A 19,094-nucleotide genomic window follows, 5' to 3' on the forward strand; every position below is an offset into this window, starting at 1 on the left:
TTAGTACTTTTAGTTTTTGGTCCCGTATTTGCATAGGGGTTATCTGTGTTCTGGTAGGAATGAATGTTGAGAAGCATACAGTGTGCTTTGTGTAGTTTAATTTTGTGGTTAACCATTATGTGTTGTTAATAAGATTATATTGTGTGTGTATATATGAAAAATGAATGGAAAAAATGGAGTTACAATTAGTACTATTATGGGGGCAGGGTCTGGGGTGGAGATTGGGCGGCGTCTGGTCTGCGACTTAGCCTGTGTTTTGGATTTCAGCCCCTTAATGTGATTGAGTTTGACACCCCTGCTATAAACGATGCCCAACATGTAGGTGCTGAAGAGCGCAAGTGTCAATCATATGTTAAGCGCTGTTTACAGAATCGTGCAGCTTTAGGCACAGGTAGGAGTTGAAACTTTAAGCTCACTCTATTTATGTCTGGGTTTTCTTGGCTTAAATGAGTGCGCCTAGTCAAAACACACCATAATTCGCCTTTTAACCATGCCTATTTTCTTATAAGCACCCTGGAGTAGACTCTTACGTCAAAGTGGTAGGTGCCAACCATCTAATTAACTGCAATCAGGTCTTTTAAATTGTTAGGTGTCTAGATTGGCTAGCCATGCCGATCTAGGTGCCTAACTTTAGGAGTTTTTAAAATAAAATCTAGGCCTTAATGTGCAATTAAGTTGGCAAACTTGTAGCTGAAAGATGTGGCCAAGAAAGTTATTATAATTGGGTACAAAAAGGATTTAGGCAAATTCCTGAGCGAAATGGGGTGGTGGCCGTGTTAGTCCACTCTTCAAAGTAATATGTAGAAATAAAACAAAAACATAAAGGAAAAAATATAATACTTTTTTTATTGGATGAGAAATAAGCAAATGTTGGCAAACCCAGTATATATAAGGGAAACATGGAAGCATTTCAGTGGCAGTTGGAGACAAAGAGGTGACAAAGCATTTGAATTTCTTTGTAGTGGGAAAGAAAGTCAAGGCTTTTGTTAAGTAAGAGACAGAGAGGTGACAAAACAATTTAAGTTTCTTTGTAGTGGGAAAGAAAGCTAAGGACCTTGCTGAGTCCTGTCCAGTATCATATTAAAAATTACAGTGCCAACTAGGATTTCACCTCTGTCGGATAGCACTTTGGAAAAACTGACCACTGCCCCAATGATTTCATGGCGAGCGTGCTAAAAGGAAAGTATAAGACAATCCAAGAACATAAGACTTTTGAAAGCAAAATGATAAAATATTTTGATACCCACCGGACGGGATTTTAAACTGCTTTGTCACCTCTCTGTCTCCTACTTAACAAAAACCTTGGCTTTCATTTCCCCTAAAAGAAACTCAAATTGCTTTGTCACCTCTTTCTCTCCAACTACCACTGAAATCCTTCCATGTATACTGATTTTGCCAACATTTGCTTATTTCTGATCAGAGAAAGGAGGGGTTACCTTCAAAAGCTAATCATAAACTACATTAAGTTAGTTCAATAAAAAAGGCAAATTCCTGGAAGTCAAATTCATAAACCACTATTAACTATGTAGACCTGGGAAAGCCACTGCTTATTTCTAGGTGCAAGCATCAAAGAATGGACTTATTCCTATGGATTTTGCCAGGTACCCAGACTGGCTGCTTTTCAGGACAGGAAGCTTGGCTTGATGGATGTTTGTTCTGTCCCAATGTAGCACACATTCTTACCGGCTGTTTTTTTCTACACCTAAGGGTCTATTTTACAAGGTTTTCTTGCATTCTGTGCCTCAGGGAAAATGCTTCCAAAATAGGCTCCACAGCTACTGATTAAAAAACCCAAACAACAAGCTGATTCACTTAAACCATAAACATCGCTCCCTGATAAGCTTCAATGGACAACTGAAAATAATTTGGGAGCTCATCTTACCTTTTTATTGGTGAAGGTGCAAAAATTTTGGTGGTGCCTTCATTTTCTCTGTTTTCTGTGTTTGCGTTGAGTCGGTTTATGCTGTTTGATCCTGGAGAAAAGACAGCCAACCTTTAAATTGTCATCTTATGGATTTGGCTTTAGGCATAGCACTGCACAAAACCTTCTACTGTCAAGAGTATAATGTAGAGCCATTACAATCTAGGTAAAATGTGTTTCTCAGTACTTACTAGCATAACAAACCCTTTACCTAGAGCTGCCTAAAGATCCCAAACAATATAATAAGTTAAATTACGATACTAGTTCTGAAATGTTTAGTACACTATGCAATCATTAAGCAAGCAAACATTTAAAAGAAATATAGATTTTTAAAATACGCTAAACACAACATTCCGACTCATGGAAGGAATAGTACAAAACCTTGAAAGAGGCCTCTGTAGTCATGAAATCTGGGAAGCCAGAAGGCTGTCATATTTTTGCAGAAACTACTAATACCTATCCGTAAAGAGTCTGCACTGAGCAACAGAAGCATACAACACTGCTCCTGCTTTAAACAGTTATAAAGGTCTGTGATTCACTTGAATTATGATATATGCCTTGAAAAAGACAAAAGAAACTTCTGAGTCAATATTCAACCATCATGATCAACATGTTTTTTTAATGCTGGCTGCAGCGATAAAATATACATAGAATCAGCATTGAATATCTGGATAAGGCAATGAGTCCTGGAACTTTTCCAAATTGTCACAGTTTTCAATCTGCTATCTAGATAACTTAGGATGTATTTTCCGTCAAGTAAATGGCAAGTTGTGGGCCTCTACAGAAAGGATCCGTACTGGCCTAGAAACAGTAGCAGAATGCCTGGAAGAGGAAAGCAACAGCATGTTGGTAGGGGTGGGGGGATATGTTCATGACTATGGGAGATTAGACACTGGGCCCTGTTGGGGGGAATAGGGGAAGAAGGATCAGTAGCCTAGTGGTCAGTTAAGAACCACCCATACCTGAAAATTTGGGACTCGTATATTCAGCAGTTGCATCACAAGGGTCGAAGTCTTCTTTTGAATGTTTTGGGTGAGGTGTGAGGAGGGAATGGGGTAGTCTGGATGGTGGGCTTTGGGGAGGGTATAGATCTATTTCCCAGTTACGTGGGATAGTATGCAGGAGGGGAGTTGGATATTTGCTTGTTTGTGGGATGGGGGTTGGGGGGGTCTGTAGTTCTTGTGGAATGGGGAGTAGGGTGATCTAGGAGGGGGGGAGTTGGTCTTGGGTCTGCTCATCTAGAGTGTGGGAATTATCAGAGTACAAATTCCCGGGGTTGTTTTTTTTTTTTGGCCTGGTGGTTGCGCAGGTCCGGGGCTAGACCCTCTATTTTGGTGGAAGTGGGAGTTCGGGGGAGGGGATGGGGGAGGATTGGGGTACTTGGTTTGTGTTGTCATTTGCATATGTTTTGTTTTGCAAAATTTCAATAAAAATGTTTCAACACTAAGAACCACCCATACCTAATCTAATCTAATCTACAATTTGTGAGTCGCTCTATGCCTAAATAGGTTCAAGGCGACATACAATTCGAATAAGGCAGAGAAGAAGAGACTGGAGGAGGAAAGAGAGTAGGACGGTATAGTGCAGTGTTCTTCAACCTTTTTACACCCGTGGACCAGCTGAAATAAAATAATTATTTTGTGGACCGGCAAACTAATAGGACTAAAATTTAAAAACCCCGATTACGCTCCAGCTCCGCGAGCTCGGTCCCCGCAAACCATCTGATCCCATTTGCACAAGCCGCAATTATGATTTTATATTTTATTAAAGTATAAAAAGTATATTTTAAAGTATATTTTATTAAAGTATAAAAAGAAACAATATTCTGAACAATTGTGATTTTATAAATACAAATATACAGAGCACGGACCAACAAAATCCCTGTCTCCCCTCCCCTTCACATATATCCCCTCTACTATCAAGAAAACTGAACAAGCCAAGTTCATAGAAATATCATGCTAACAGAATACTGCAGTCCCCAGTTATGTCTCTAGCAGGATATATATTTCAAATCTGATATATTCTAATCACAAAATAGAAATAAAATTATTTGTTTCTACCTTTTGTTGTCTCTGGTTTCTGCTTTCATCTTCTTTTCACTCTCTTCCTTCCAGCACCTGCCCTCTCTGTCTCTTCAATCCAGCATCTGCCCCTTCCATCTACTGTCTGACCTCTCCCCCTTCCATATGGTATTTGTCTTCTTTCTATGCCCCTCTCCCCTTTCCATCCAGCCTATGCCCCTCTCTCCTTTTTACACAATTCACTCCAGCTTCACTGCTCTCTTCATTTTTATCTCTCCTACACCAGATCTAGCATCTTTGTCCCTCTGAATTTCTCTGCTGACCCCCCTTCCCATCTCATTCCTATCTCTCCCCTTCCCTTCCTCTAATCTCCCTGCAAGCTGTTTCCTTCCTTTTTTCTTCTCCCTTCCCTCCTCCCCCTGTCCAGCAGTAACTCTCTTCCTTTTCCTTTCCCTCCTCCCCTCCCAGTAGCATCTCTCCTTCTCCCTCCCTCCAGGTCCAGTAGCAGCTGTCCCTTTTCCCCCCTTGCCCAGCAGCTTCCCAGACTCCTTTCCCTCCTCCCCTCCCAGCAGCATCTCTCCTTCTCCCTCTCCAGATCCAGTAGCAGCTATCCCTTTTACCCCCTTACCCAACAGCTTCCCAGACTCCTTTCCCTCCCCCATCCCAGCAGCATCTCTCCTTTTCCCTATCCAGGTCCAGTAGCAGCTGTCCCTTTTTCCCCTTGCCCAGCAGCTTCCCAGACTCCTTTCCCTCCTCCCCTCCCAGCAGCATCTTTCCTTCTCCCTCTCCAGGTCCAGTAGCAGCTGTCCCTTTTTTTTTTTTTTCACCATGCCAGCAGCTTTCTCCTCTCCCAGCAATTCTCCTTACTTGCTAGCGCTGCAATTCAGTAAGGCAGCCTCGGGTCCTTTGTTGAGTCACACCGCCTCTGAGGAAAGCGGAAGTTGCATCATCAGAGGCGGCCCGACTCAGCAAAAGCTCCAAGGCTTCCTTCCTGAATCGCTGCGCTTGTAAGGAGAGCCGCTGGGAGGGAAGAAAGCACAGTCTGAGGCTCCCCATTATCTCTCCGGCCCTGCGCTCCTCGATCTTGCCGGTCCTGCGCGGACCGGTAGGAAATTGAAGAAGTTGATCTCGCCGGTCCTGTGTGGACCGGCAGGAATTTTCTGCGGACCGACACCGGTCCGCGGACCGGCGGTTGAAGAACTGTGGTATAGTGTACTAGGGTAAGGTAATAAGGAGAATTAGCGGTACAATTCACATTGAAAATAGTGAAGACTCACTCCGTGTAGGCTGCTAATTGTCGATGGAGTGCGTTGCCACAAAGAGAAGAGTCTTCAGCTTTTTTTTTTTAATTTGAGATAATTGGGTTCGGTTTTGATAGCTGTTGGGAGGTTGTTCCACGTTTTTGCGCCGAGGAAGGTAATAAGTGTGCTGAATGTGCATTTGTATATTATTCCTTTAGGGCAGTGGTCTCAAACTCGCAGCCCGGGGGCCACATGCGGCCCGCCTGGTACTATTTTGCGGCCCGCGGTCTGTACTAGTGCTGCCCACTCTTTGCAGTGTCCTCCGGTTTCCCCCTGGCCTCCTGCTCTTACCTTCAGATAATTACCGCAGCCTGCAGAGAGGATTGCCGGTGCTGTAGTGATCCTGGCAGGCTGCCGTCGTCCTCAGCAGCATATTCCCTCTGCCGTGATCCTGCCCCAAACGTCAGAGGAGGGGCAGGACCACGGCAGAAGGAACGTGCTGCGGAGGCCGATGGCAGCCTGCAAGGAATGCTACAGCACCAGTGATCCTCTGTGCAGGCTGCGGTAATTAGTTGAAACTAAAACCGGGAGGCCAGGGGGGAAGCTGGAGGACGCTGCAAAGAGGGGGGAACATGCAGGCCTTCGGGGGGGGGGGGAGGGAAAGATTTATAAACTATAAAGAGTTTTACCTCATGCAAAATTGTCATTTCTTTAATAAGACATTAACTATTTTTTGCGGCCCTCTAAGTACCTACAAATTCAAAATGTGGCCCCACAAAGGGTTTGAGTTTGAGACCACTGCTTTAGGGGATGGAAGGATAAGGAGGAGTCTCTTGATGTTTCTGGTTGAGAAACCCCCTAGTTCCCTACGTGTCCTATTTGTCTTTGATTGAATTGTAAGCTCTAATGAGCAGGGACTGTCTCAATGTTTTAACTTACAGCGCTGCGTACAATGTTAGAGAAATCCACATCCAATATCCCAGAACCCGACGAAAGGCTGGTACAACTAGAGGTAAGCAAAGAGGATGTCCTCAGACAGATAGACAGACTGAAGAGCGACAAATCACAGGGCCCGGACGGCATCCACCCAAGGGTACTAAAAAAACTGAGAAACGAAATAGCAGAGACACTTCGCCAAATATGTAACCTCTGCCTAAAAACTGGGGAGATCCCAGAGGACTGGAAAATAGTAAATGTCACGCCCATCTTTAAGAAGGGATCAAGGGGTGACCCGGGAAACTACAGGCCTGTGAGCTTGACCTCGGTTCCGGGAAAGATGATGGAAGCAATGGTAAAGGACACAATCTGTGAACACATAGAAAACAATGGACAGCTGAAGGCGAGCCAGCATGGCTTCTGCAAGGGAAGGTCGTGCCTCACGAACTTGCTGTACTTCTTTGAGGGAATAAACAGCCAGATGGATAAGGGGGAATCCATAGACATCATTTACCTTGACTTCCAAAAAGCCTTCGACAAGGTACCTCACGAACGGCTACTTAAAAAGCTGTGGAACCATGGGGTGCAAGGGGATATCTACCGATGGATCAAACACTGGTTGGCAGGCAGGAAACAGAGGGTTGGAGTAAAGGGCCAATACTCAGACTGGCAATGGGTCACGAGCGGAGTTCCACAGGTCGCAGACCTGATGGGCCACCGCGGGAGCGGACCGCTGGGCGAGATGGACCTCTGGTCTGACCCAGTGGAGGCAACTTCTTATGTTCTTATGTTAATCAGCTAGAAGTAGTTTTTGGATCAAACTAGTGCAATTTTGAATTTCAGAGTCAGCAGAATAGGAGTGACTGGGGATTGCCACTGCATCCTCTGGTCCCTGAACCTTCTGAGGTAATCTAAGGGAGACTGGGGAGCACTCACAGGGGGAAAGCAAATTTGAAGAGTGAGAAATGCGATTTGGAAACCAAAAGTATTATATAAACAGGCTCTGGAATTGAAAATTTATATTCTGGCCAACATGGGAAGGAGGGAACAGGAGGTACGAAAATGGCACTACAAACCAACAGGCTTTTTGAACAACCAAGGGCTGCTATAACAGGCCATAACAAAGCAAATAAAATCCTAACACAATTGATTGAATTGGGGTAATCAGGTGTTACAATTAAATAAGTCCGCCAAGATGTTCAAGAAAAAAATTTCTCAAGGTTGTAAAAACTTTGTCCTAGAAGCAGCAAGATGTGTGTTAGGGGTTTGTTGCACCTGAGCAGGAAGAACATCATCAGCTTTGATCTGATGTTCTTTTTCCATGAAAAACACAGCTTACATAATAGTGAGATGTTTAGTAAGTATTTTCATGCTTTTCATCTCATGAATATGTATCCCAGGGTAACTTATGCTACCAAACACAAGATAGTTTAACACAGTGTTCTTCAACCTTTTTACACCTATGGACCGGCGGAAATAAAATGATTATTTCGTGGACCGGCAAACTACTAAGACTGAAATGTAAAAAAACCCCATCGATGCCTCGTCCCCGCGAGCTTGGTCTCACAAACCATCTGATCCCATCTGCACAAGCCTCAGAGACGTTTAAATTCCTACATGGCATAAATGCACAAGAGGTAAGTCTTTTTCAATTAAAAGGAAACTCTGGAATGAGGGGGCATAGGATGGAGGTGGAAGGGGATAGATGTAACCTCAGAAAATACTTTTTCACGTTAAAGGGGGTGAATGCTTGGAATGGCCTACAGGTCCAGGAGACAAAAAAGTGTATCTGAATTCAAGAAAGCTTGGAACAAGCACGTTGGATCTCTAAGGGAGAGGAGGGGATAGTAGATGGCATGGTTAGGTAGACTAGATAAGCCATATCATCTTTGTCTGCATTAATTTTTCTATATTTCTACTATGTTACTTTTCTAAGTAGGGCTGACATGGTCTGTGTGCAGACTCTGCGAAGTGCTTGGAGTGGGCATGGGCGCTAGTGAGTACAAAGAGTGCTGATGTTATGCTCAGTCCCACCTCTCCCTGATGCAGCCATAAGGCAAAACACTGGCCATCGTCGGTTGGACGGACTATGGGCTAGATTCACTTACCTTCAATCCTTGTCCGATCCATGTCCGTTTGTATGCAGGCCGATGAAAGAGCAGGAGATTGGGAGTGAGAGCAGGAGATCAAGGCTGTAATGGGTTCCGGCGAGCTGGTGGATCCAGGGAGTAAAAGTGGCTGGTACGGGTCCTTTCCATGCTGTGCTGTTTGGCGATTGTATCAGTCGTTGACATTCAAGCACATGCACTTTGCTTGTGGCTGTTGTTGGTTGGGATAGGCTTAATGCTGCCTACTTTGGGTAAAAGCAGTCGATGAAAAGGCAGGGTTGTCTCATGGGTATGTGATATCCTAGGCAAACTTCAGCTGTTCGCTCCCACCCCTCTCCTCACTTCCAGAAGCTGCTGCTCAAGACATCACCCCTCCCCAGTTCTTCTCCTTTAAAATAGGTGCTAATATTTCAAAATATGCGTGCTAAACATAACATTTATTATTCCATATTCCTGAATATTATATCCATATTCCTGAATATGGATCTAAAACTTGGTCAGTCTGTTTTGCCATTCTCTAGGGCCGGGCTGGCCCATCACTAAGCAGATTAGGTCTTCTGCCTAGGACAGATGCATGTGGAAATCATTTATCTCCGTTCTCCTTCCCCCCACCCAGGAAATCAGGGCTGGGAGCATAAGATCAGTGCAGGCAGGAGATTGGGACTGAGAGCAGAGAAGCAGGGCAGAGTGCAGGACGGCAAAAGTCAGGGCAGTCGGAAAGGACCTGAGCAACTGGTCCTCAGCAGTCGCTTATTTTTGGATCGGTCAGCCCAGTCGGTGTCCCTTTTTATTTGTGTGTGAATTGCATCCTTGCCTACTTTGCATGCCGTTTTCCCTCATTTGCATGCACGGATCGGAATCGGATCGGTACACAGGTTAGTGAATCGGGTCGGAGGGAAATCGGGTTGCAAAGGGGTCGCAAACCGATCGGTACACGATCAGTTTGCTTAGTGAATCTAGCTCTATGAGTATATCCATCCTTACACACTAAAAGATAAGTGACGTCTGTTAAGATTATTTATCTAAGTAAAAGATATATTGAACTGTCTATGGACAATTGTTCTTTGAATTAGTTTCAAGTTTAAGTTTCAAGTTTATTATAAATTTGATTAATTGCTTATTCAAAATTCTAAGCGATGAACATATCAGTAAAATTACAAAATTGAGGGGGCAGCAAAACAAACAAAGAACTAAACCTTACAAAACATATTAAAGACTAACTTTACACCACAAAAAAGCAGGGGAAAACACCACCACAATCACAAAATTGCACAAATCAGATTGGAATTGTCCAGAAGAGAATGATGTGCACTAAAGAAGTATCCTTCAATATGTCTAATGATTTGAAGATCTTTATTATTTGAACATCAGTAAAATACATTCATCGACTCGACATGTATATGTTTCGGCCATCAAGGCCTGCCTCAGGAGTCTGGTTCCTTCAGCTTTTTAGCAGCAGCCACATTGGAGGGACTCCTGCATATCCCAGGCTGCTGGTTCAGTTTTAGTAGGCAGCTTCTGCTGATGCCTTGGTCTGCCTGCTCTCAGACACTCTCCTTCTGAAGTCTTGTGCTCTCTGTAGCTCTCATCCCTGCTCCTCTTGAAGTCCCGTGCTCTCTCGAGGAGCAGGGACGAGAGCTACAGAGAACACAGGACTTCAGAAGGAGAGTGTTTTAACAATGTTACTAATGTGATCGTGGTAGGTTAGTTTATTGTCGAAGATAACCCCTAAGATCTTAATGCTACTTATCAACTGTAGAGTGGTACCCTTAATAGAAATTGAAAAAATACATTTAAAACTATCTTTCCAGGGAAGAACATGACATTTGATTTAATAACATTAAAAGCTAATCTGTTAGTACCAAGCCACTGGTGAATCTGTTCAAGTTTCTTATTAATAGCTATTATTTCAAGATAATTATTGGGATCAAGCGGATGTAAAAGCTGGATATCATCTGCATAAGCAAATACAGTAAAGCCAATGGATTGGCAGAGGGTCATGAGGGGTGCGAGAAAAATATTAAACAAAAGTGGAGAAAGAATGGATCCTTGTGGAATACCATATGTTGCTGAGAAACTTTCTGAAGTTGTATTGTTGAAGGACACAATTGATGAGCGATTTTCAAAGTACGATTTAAACCAAAGAAGAACCTGGTCTGTAATGCCTATGGATTGAAGTCTATCTATTAGAAGATTGTGGTCAATTGTGTCAAACGCCGATGAAAGATCGATGGAGATCAGAAGGTGAATGATGATTGATGAATGATTATTACCGGACGTTTTTATGCCTATGAAGTGATTTACATTCTATTTGATGGAGGGTTTCTCCATAACGAGGATCTGAGGATTTTCCTCTGTGTATTAACCTAGCCTTTCCCTCACTATTTTTGCACAGCTGGTGTTTTGTCATTTTGAATAAATAATTGTTCTAGCTGGGGGCATTTTGATTTATGAGAGTATCAAGAACCTGGAGTTACCCAGTTAGCAGCAATTTTCAGTCCACTACTCTGGTTAACTATCTGGATAAAGTTAGACAATAAAAAAAAGTTATCCTAACTTTATCTGGTATCAGTCTTAGTATCACTTGAACCTGAATAACAGCCAGCAGCTGCTCAACACCTGCATATTCAGTGTTGGTATCTGGGGAAGGCCCAGTGACGAATATTTGGGCATAAAAAGCTTGAAGTTGCTAGTGTTTAAAATACACGTTGACAACTGAAGGCTCCATGTTGATCTGTAAGATTTTATTGAAGCATTTTATGCTTCATTGATAAAATTGGTTAGAAGATATTGTAGTTCAATTTGTTTTAGTTATTCCTGTGGACTACCATTACAGTTTATACCAGATAAGTTCCAAACGAAGGCTTCTAGGTCTTTAAGATACCTCAAAAGCTCAGGTACGGAAGGTGAAAAATATTCTTCAATATTTTTAAATACAATTTTAAAAGAGACCCATAAGGTCCAAGTCTTTTCTCGGTAGGGAGAAAACTGTATAGGTTTGATGAATTCCGGTTGGAAGTTGTAGACCAAAATCATTTGAGAAAAATTAGACAGTACTTTGGTATGTGTTACCTGGTCTATGAAAAACTAGATCATTACTTCATGAAGATTATAAAGATTCAAGGTATTGCCATCAGATGCACACTTTAAAGCGCAAGCAAGTAGCAATTAGAAAGGCCCAAGATGAAGCAAAATTATGGCATTAAATACTGAAAAATTATTTGAGAGCATATACTAAACAAATACAAATGAAGGATTATAGAAAACACAAGATAAGATCAAGTACAGAACACACACGAGAAAAAAGGGAACAAAAATGAAAATCTGAAATAAAAAAAAATACAAATGTAAATGCAAAATACAAAGGGCTCAGAAATTGCTAAAGTGCCAGTAAATAGGACAAGAAAGCACAAAGAAAGGGATATCAAAAATGCAAAGCCAAACAGCATGCAATAAAAAAAAGCATAACGGCCTGAAGAACGGGAACCAAGATACAGTATTCTTTATTCAAATGTGTAATGCTGCTAGGGGACAACTCGGTGCAGAAGGCATAAAAGAAATTTATAAACACTACAATCCTGTTGGACAAAAAAGGACTATTACATTTTAGGACATTTTTATTTATTTTTCAGTATTTATATACCACTTATAGCCTCTTGTGGTTTACATTCAGGTTTTTCCCTATCTCTCCCAGTGGACTCGCACTCTATCTAATGTAACTAGGGCAATGGGGGGATTGAGCGACTTGTCCAGGGTCACATGAAGCAGTGTGGGATTTGAACCCACAACCTGTAGCTCTAACCACTAAGCCACACCCGCCCCCTAAGTATATTAGATCTTTAAGGGAGAGGAGAGGACAGTACATGGCATGGTTGAGCAGACTAGATAGAAAAATGAAGGCAGACAACATGGTCTATGTTTCTACTCTCACAATTCAAACAACTGGAAGAAAGAAAATGATGAACAAAATGACTACCATCCAGCTACAGACTTCAGTTCAAATAACAAACCCGAACAGATTTTGTACAAGCAACTCTGGTCCTAATCTGGAAAATAAAGCCCTAAAAGACTAAGGAATTGCAGGCTCTCATAACATGAATAAGTGAACTGATCTAATAAGAATCATCGCAAACTGGGAAAGACTGGAGAGACAAAACAGCATGAATAGTGTTAAAAGTAAATGGATATAAGAATAAAAGCAGACACACCAAAAAAGGTCACCTATATTTTGGATATAAGAGTAAAAGCAGGCATGAACAAAAAAGGTCACCTATATTTTGGAACGGCTTGCATGTTTAAACTTGTAGAATACTGACCCCTTGCCATCTATAAAACTGATCTTTTAGCTCTCTCTGGTTCTTGTTTTCAGTTCATAATAGGGCTTTACCTCCTGTTCCATACATTTTGAGTTACTCATAAGTGACTTTATCAACACACCTTCTGAAAATCCAAATCTATTGTAGCAACCAGCCAACCTTAATCCATCTTTTTAAAAAAATCTGGTTAGGCAAGGCTTGACTCTACTAAACCCATTCCCAGTAACACATGTCTATACTCATAGATGGTCGCTACCCTAATTCTTTTATTTCTTTAAGAATAACTTCTACCATTTTGCCCTGAATCAACATCCAAGCTCACTGATTTATATAGTTTCCTAAATCAGACCTAGAGTCCTTATTGAGGGACAGGAGTATATATTTTAAAGAAAACATACAAAATTTGGGTGTTCTGACAGATGTGGGATTAATCTTTTAGCTTGTAAGTTCCAGCTGATGTTTCGTTCACTTTTTCTGGGCTGTAACGTCATCTGTTGTGGGCTTACATACCAACAAAGGACTTATGAGTGGCAGCATACTCATTAGTTTTGTCAAATGCAGATTATTGTAATTTGTAATACAGTAGACTCTTTGTTAACCGGAACTCAAGCTACCAGAACTCTCAAGCAACCAGCAAAAAATTCAAAGAAATTCTGTAATACTTAAAATAAAAATGAAAATAAAATCAATTTCTGGCAGAAATTTAAGTGTAAACTTGGCACGCCACACCTGAGTACACCCACAGTTTGCCTACCACATGTCCGGTAATTTGTATGGAACAGTTTATGGTATGGCATAGTATGGGATGTTAGGCCTATTTTTAATAATAACTCTCAAGCAACCAGAAACTACATTTATCCGGCATCTATCAATCCCCATGGATGCTGGTTAACTGAGAGTATACTGTACTGCATCAGTTACATATAATAGGCTAAGATCAGTGTAAAATAAGATCACTAGACGTATCTCGTCATTGTTAGCAGCATCTACTAAATAGAAAGAGAATTCAATTCCAGCTCTTCTACTCGCATTTAAATCTGTAGGAATCTCTGGACCCAGTTATCTATGTGCCTCCAAGGCAGTTGTGCTTATATCAGTTAGGACATTTACTTTAGCACTCATTGACAAGAGTGCATTTGGAGAATGGTAGGCAATTCACATATATGTATCAGGGTCTTAAGGTTTGAAATATATTGCTAATGGCTATTTGCAAAAGTTAAATTATGCTGATTTTAGACATGAAAATGTGCTTGATTGCACAGTTAACAAAAAGAGGAATAATACTGGATTAATTATACATTCAGAACTGATTATGGGTCAGGGTGGTTAGGGAGAAGGATTAGATATTATGTAAAATACCATTACTACTATATGTTATACAATGGTACTTTATATGATGGGAAATATTTTATTATGCATGTCACTGAGATTTTATTGAAATTGTAAGCAAAAAATTGCCTCTAGGGCAAGCTTATTTTCAAAGTCTCTCTTGGCCTCCCTTATTACTGCTTGCCATTTTCTGAAAGATGCCCCTTTAACTTTCAAGTCACCAATTACTCTGTGCTGACAGTCATTTGGTCTTTTCCCCCCCTCCCCCCCCAAGTCATTTCTTAATGAACAGAATAGATTTTATCTGGGCTTCCAAGATGCTAGTTTTTGGCCCGGCAATTGCTCCATATAGGGTTATTTTTCCCTAATTTCTGCATGTTGTCATGCCCAGTAGTTACAGCTGCAGCTTCGACACCCTGAGGTTCTGGGTTCAAACCCCATGCTGCTCCTTGTGACCTTGGGCAAGTCACTCAATCCTCCATTGCCCCAGGTACATTAGATAGATTGTGAGCTCACTGGGACAGATAGGAACAAATGACTGAGTACCTGACTGTAAACTGCTTAGACAATTAATAGGCAGTATATAAACTAACTTCCTTCTATAAAATTGGTGACGGGATAATCGTGCGCCAGACGCCAGCGCACCGACAATCCAGCGCCGACAATTCGACGCAAGACAGAAGCGCACGGGGGAAAAAGGTAATTTTTAAAGAGCTCCGACTGGGGGGGGTTGGGGTGGCAACCCCCATTTTATTGGTTAGTGTTTGTGCTGCTGTTGCGGAGGGGTGTGGGGGGTGAAACCGAAACCGGAGAAAATGGAACTTTTCCTGAAAAAAATTAGAAAAAGTTCCGTTTTCACTATAATGGAGGTTTCCAACCCCCCGAACCTCCCCTCCAACAGCAGCGCGAACACTAATCAATAAAGTGGGGGGGGGGGGGTTGCCACCCCAAACCCCCCATTGGAGCTCTTTAAAAATTACTTTTTCCTCCGCGCGCTTCTGTCTTGCACCGAATTATCATGAAAGAGGAGCGGGGGAAGGTCTCCGAAAGTTGGCGAAACAGGTCCCGTCGAGCTTCTGGATACCTGCATTCTTAAAGATAAGTGATATAATTCTCTCTGCTGGTTAAAGTTAAATAAGAAGATTAATAAAGAAATTTGGATTACAGCAGAAGAGTTTCAAAATAGGGAGGAGGTGGTCTAGAGCAGGGCTGCCCAATTCCGGTCCTCGAGATCTACTGGCAAGCCAGGTTTTCAGGATATCCACAATGAATATGCATGAGAGAGATTTGCCTCCCTTCTTGGTATGCAAATCTCTCTCATGCATGTTCATTGTGGATATCCTGAAAACCTGGCCTGCCAGTAGATTTCGAGGACTGGAATTGGGCAGCCCTGGTCTAGAGCAGTGGTTCCCAACCCTGGCCTGGAGGACCACCAGGCCAGTCGGGTTTTCAGGATAGCCCTAATGAATATATGTGGAGCAGATTTGTATGTCTGGCACCTCCATTATATGCAGATCTCTCTCATACATATTCATTAGGACTATCCTGAAAATCTGACTGGCCTGGTGGTCCTCCAGGACAGGGTTGGGAACCACTGGTCTAGAGGATCAATGACGGAAACTTGGAACCAGTTAGTCTTGGTTTAAGGTTCTTTTCCTAATTCTAAGCAGGTTTCCGTGACCCTCCACCTTTCTTCTCTCATACTCTTTGTACCTCAAAGTGAGATTTTGTGTACCTTTGGTTTCTATCAGTGATCACCCCATCCCTTAAGGATGGTCTGGCATTTGATTGCCTGCACCTTTTTTGCTAGAAAAAGTAGCACTAATTATTACCACCATTGTACAGTGCAGCTCAAGTCCAGTAGTGCTATAAAAATGAAAGTAATATTATTTCTAGTTGCCCCTCTGGTTTCAGGGCCGCCTACGCCATGAAACAATTTTTTAAGGCATCTAGAAACCTTATTTTCCTACAATGTCTCAAATGAGATGTCTGCCAATCAGAACAGGCAGGGGCAGCTTAAGACAATCTGCTGCCTGAGGTGAGGGCTCAGCTGGTTCTGTCCTCCTCCTGCCCCGCCAACCACCCAAGGCATCCAAAATGGGGGATGAGGCTCCACAGAGCTCTAGCAAAAGAGCAGATAGGCCCTCGCTCAGAATGCCAATCCGATCATGTGGCTGTTTCACACAAAAAAGGAAAAGCAACGTATATAATTAGAAAGAAATCTGTTTTATTAGCCAACAAAGAAAACCCTGAACAGTACAAAATATACAATAGAAAAGGGCAAACCAAAGAGCTATAATCCCACCCCCATCCCACCGAGCCCAAATACTGCAACATATCAAAAAAATCACAATCCCAAGAAGGTAGATACAGACAGGTACCAAAACAGTAAACAACCAAGTAGCCAAAGCCTCCCCTCCCCCCACCCCCATCACAGCCAATCACAAGTCTGGGAACACAGGACCAACAGAAAAACTGAAAGTCCTGATAGGCAATATAATTAAAATACACACACAAACTTTTCTGTTTATTTGCAGCATAAATTGTAGCAATGTAGCCTGGGACTCTAACACAAAGCATACTGACTCTTGACACTGCACAATGAACTAGCATGAAACCAAATGTAAGCATGAAACCAAATGTAGGTATACGAATACAGGATGTCCGGGGCGGTACTTGGAGAGACCTCCCAGGAAAGGGACTTGGGAGTTCTGATCGACAAGTCGATGAAGCCGTCCACACAATGGCGGCGGCAGCAAAAAGGGCAAACAGAATGCTAGGAATGATAAAGAAGGGGATCATGAACAGATCAGAGAAGATTATCATGCCACTGTACCGGGCCATGGTACGCCCTCACCTGGAGTACTGCGTCCAGCACTGGTCGCCGTACCTGAAGAAGGACACGGTACTACTCGAATGGGTCCAGAGAAGAGCGACTAAGATGGTTAAGGGGCTGGAGGAGCTGCCGTACAGTGAAAGATTAGAGAAACTGGGCCTCTTCTCTCTCGAACAGAGGAGATTGAGAGGGGACATGATCGAAACATTCAAGATACTGAAGGGGATAGACTTAGTAGATAAGGAGGTTGTTCACCCTCTCCAAGGTAGGGAGAACAAGAGGGCATTCTCTAAAGTTGAAAGGGGATAGATTCCGTACAAACGTAAGGAAGTTCTTCTTCACCCAGAGAGTGTTAGAAAGCTGGAACGCCCTTCCAGAGGCTGTTATAGGGGAAAACACCCTCCAAGGATTCAAGACAAAGTTAGACAAGTTTCTGTTGAACAAGAACGTGCACTGGTAGGGCTAGTCTCAGTTAGGGTGCTGGTCTTAGACCAGAGGGCCGCCACGTGAGCGGACTGCTGGGCATGATGGACCACTGGTCTGACTCAGCAGTGGCAATTCTTATGTTCTTATGCTCTTATTTATTCTGAAAAAAATAAATAAATCTATGGAGATGTACAGTGTTCACATGCCAACAATTTTTTTTTTTTTTAATCTTTATTAAATTTTCAATCTACAATTATGCATGCAAATAATTCATGTACATATAATATTACATGAAAAGCACAATGCAGTTTATAACACCAAGATGTAAGTTATTATAACTAATTTCCCTCCGTATCACAAAACCATAACATGTTTGGTTTTTTTTAATGCCAGCCGCAGCAGTAACAGCTCCGACGCGCATAGGAATTCTATGAGCATTGGAGCTGTTACTGCCGTGGCCAGCGCTTAAAACCTCGCTACGGTTTGGTAAAAGGGGATCAGGAACTTATCCGATACCTGCTGGTTCTCATGATTTATTCAGATTTCTTAAATTTAATTTGGAGCTATATTTCAAAGGAAAAGTGATAAGAACTTTTAAAGTGTGTTTCAGAATTTAAACTGGATATTTGTGGCTCCTGTTGTTAAAAAGAAGTATTAAGTACTAGAAAATAGAGAGTTTTAATTCCTTCATTGTGTAAGACCACCGATTCAACTCAGATTGCCTAGTATAATTATTGGTATTTGAGGCAAACGTTTTGTATTTAATTTGGTGTTCGGTTGTTTTTCTGCTGGAGTGCATTCCTGCAGTCTTTTCTGATTGCTAATCTGCTGAATCCTTGACCAGTGTACACAGTTATATGAAGTTTGGAGTATCTGAAACAATTTTGTTTTGAAAGCTAAATGTTTGTTTGTTTGTTTTTTTAGAGAACTGAGGGTCTAGAGCCTTGGGAGTGATCTACTGTCGGGATTCTAGAAGTTCTGTGGTGCAGGGCTATTTCCAGTCGATATTCATAGAAACATAGAAGATGACGGCAGATAAGGGCCATAGCCCATCAGGTCTGCCCATTCTACTGACCCACCCCCAAGTCTACTATCCTAGGGATCCCACTCCTGGTGACAGGTTCCCTAGGATACAGTGCTATCAGGCTCCGTGTGAGGTAGCTGTGGGACTGTGAGGTAATTCCTGAGGAGTTTTATTATTTCTGAATCAAAGATACTTGGCTCAGATAGTGTGTGAATGTGTGTGTTGAAACTCTATGAGCTGATTTCATATCAGAAGTTGCTTTTGTTTTTATGTTTGTTTGGTTTTTTTTCGGGGGGTGGAGTCCTGGGAGGGTCAGCAAGACAGTGGTGATACATTTTTTGGTATTTTATTGAATTTTGGGACTGAGAAACACTCTCTGGTACTTACCTGTGGTTTTAGATATCCTAGAACAAAGTTGATATTAAGCTGAAAGGCATGACGTTTGTTTAAGATTTTAATATTATCACTAAGTATAATGGTGTAATCAATATAAATTTGATCACACATGACTGGTAAATTAGCTTTGCTGCTCATTTATATTTAAATTTAATTTACCTCATTTAAATAACATCTGATAACTATTGTTTGACATACTTATTTCGCTTTCTTTCATCCTCAATTGTTATTGGGGTTTTTTTAGCTGCAACAAATAAACACAAATCTTTAAATGTTTAACCTCTGTGTTGGTGTGAATTGAAGGGGAAACCTATTGAAACATCTGATCGTAATTATAACATCTCGTATGTTTTATTGTAATAATTCAATTGTAATGTAATTGCATCATGTCGCCACTAAGGGGTTTTACAGTCTGAACAACAGAGGTCTCCAACAATGAGTTTTTCAGAGGTTTACACTTCCCCCTCCCCATTCGCGGTTTCTGCACTCGCGATTTCACATAATTGCGATTTTTTTCTGGGGAGGGGGAAAATTTTAAAA

At 41.9% G+C, this 19,094-nt stretch overlaps 1 protein-coding gene across 3 annotated transcripts in view; it reads right to left on the reverse strand.

Moving 5' to 3' along the window:
* EPB41L4A (erythrocyte membrane protein band 4.1 like 4A) overlaps positions 1-19,094 on the reverse strand; it is a 536,698-nt gene that overhangs the window by 107,515 nt on the left and 410,089 nt on the right. For all 3 annotated transcript variants that reach the window (XM_033929128.1, XM_033929127.1, XM_033929129.1), the window contains one exon: positions 1,883-1,973. In XM_033929128.1, coding sequence (XP_033785019.1) covers positions 1,883-1,973 — 91 coding nt within the window. The remainder of the gene's footprint in view (positions 1-1,882; positions 1,974-19,094) is intronic.

This window comes from Geotrypetes seraphini, chromosome 1 (genome assembly GCF_902459505.1).
Source record: "Geotrypetes seraphini chromosome 1, aGeoSer1.1, whole genome shotgun sequence".
Taxonomy (NCBI): domain Eukaryota; kingdom Metazoa; phylum Chordata; class Amphibia; order Gymnophiona; family Dermophiidae; genus Geotrypetes; species Geotrypetes seraphini.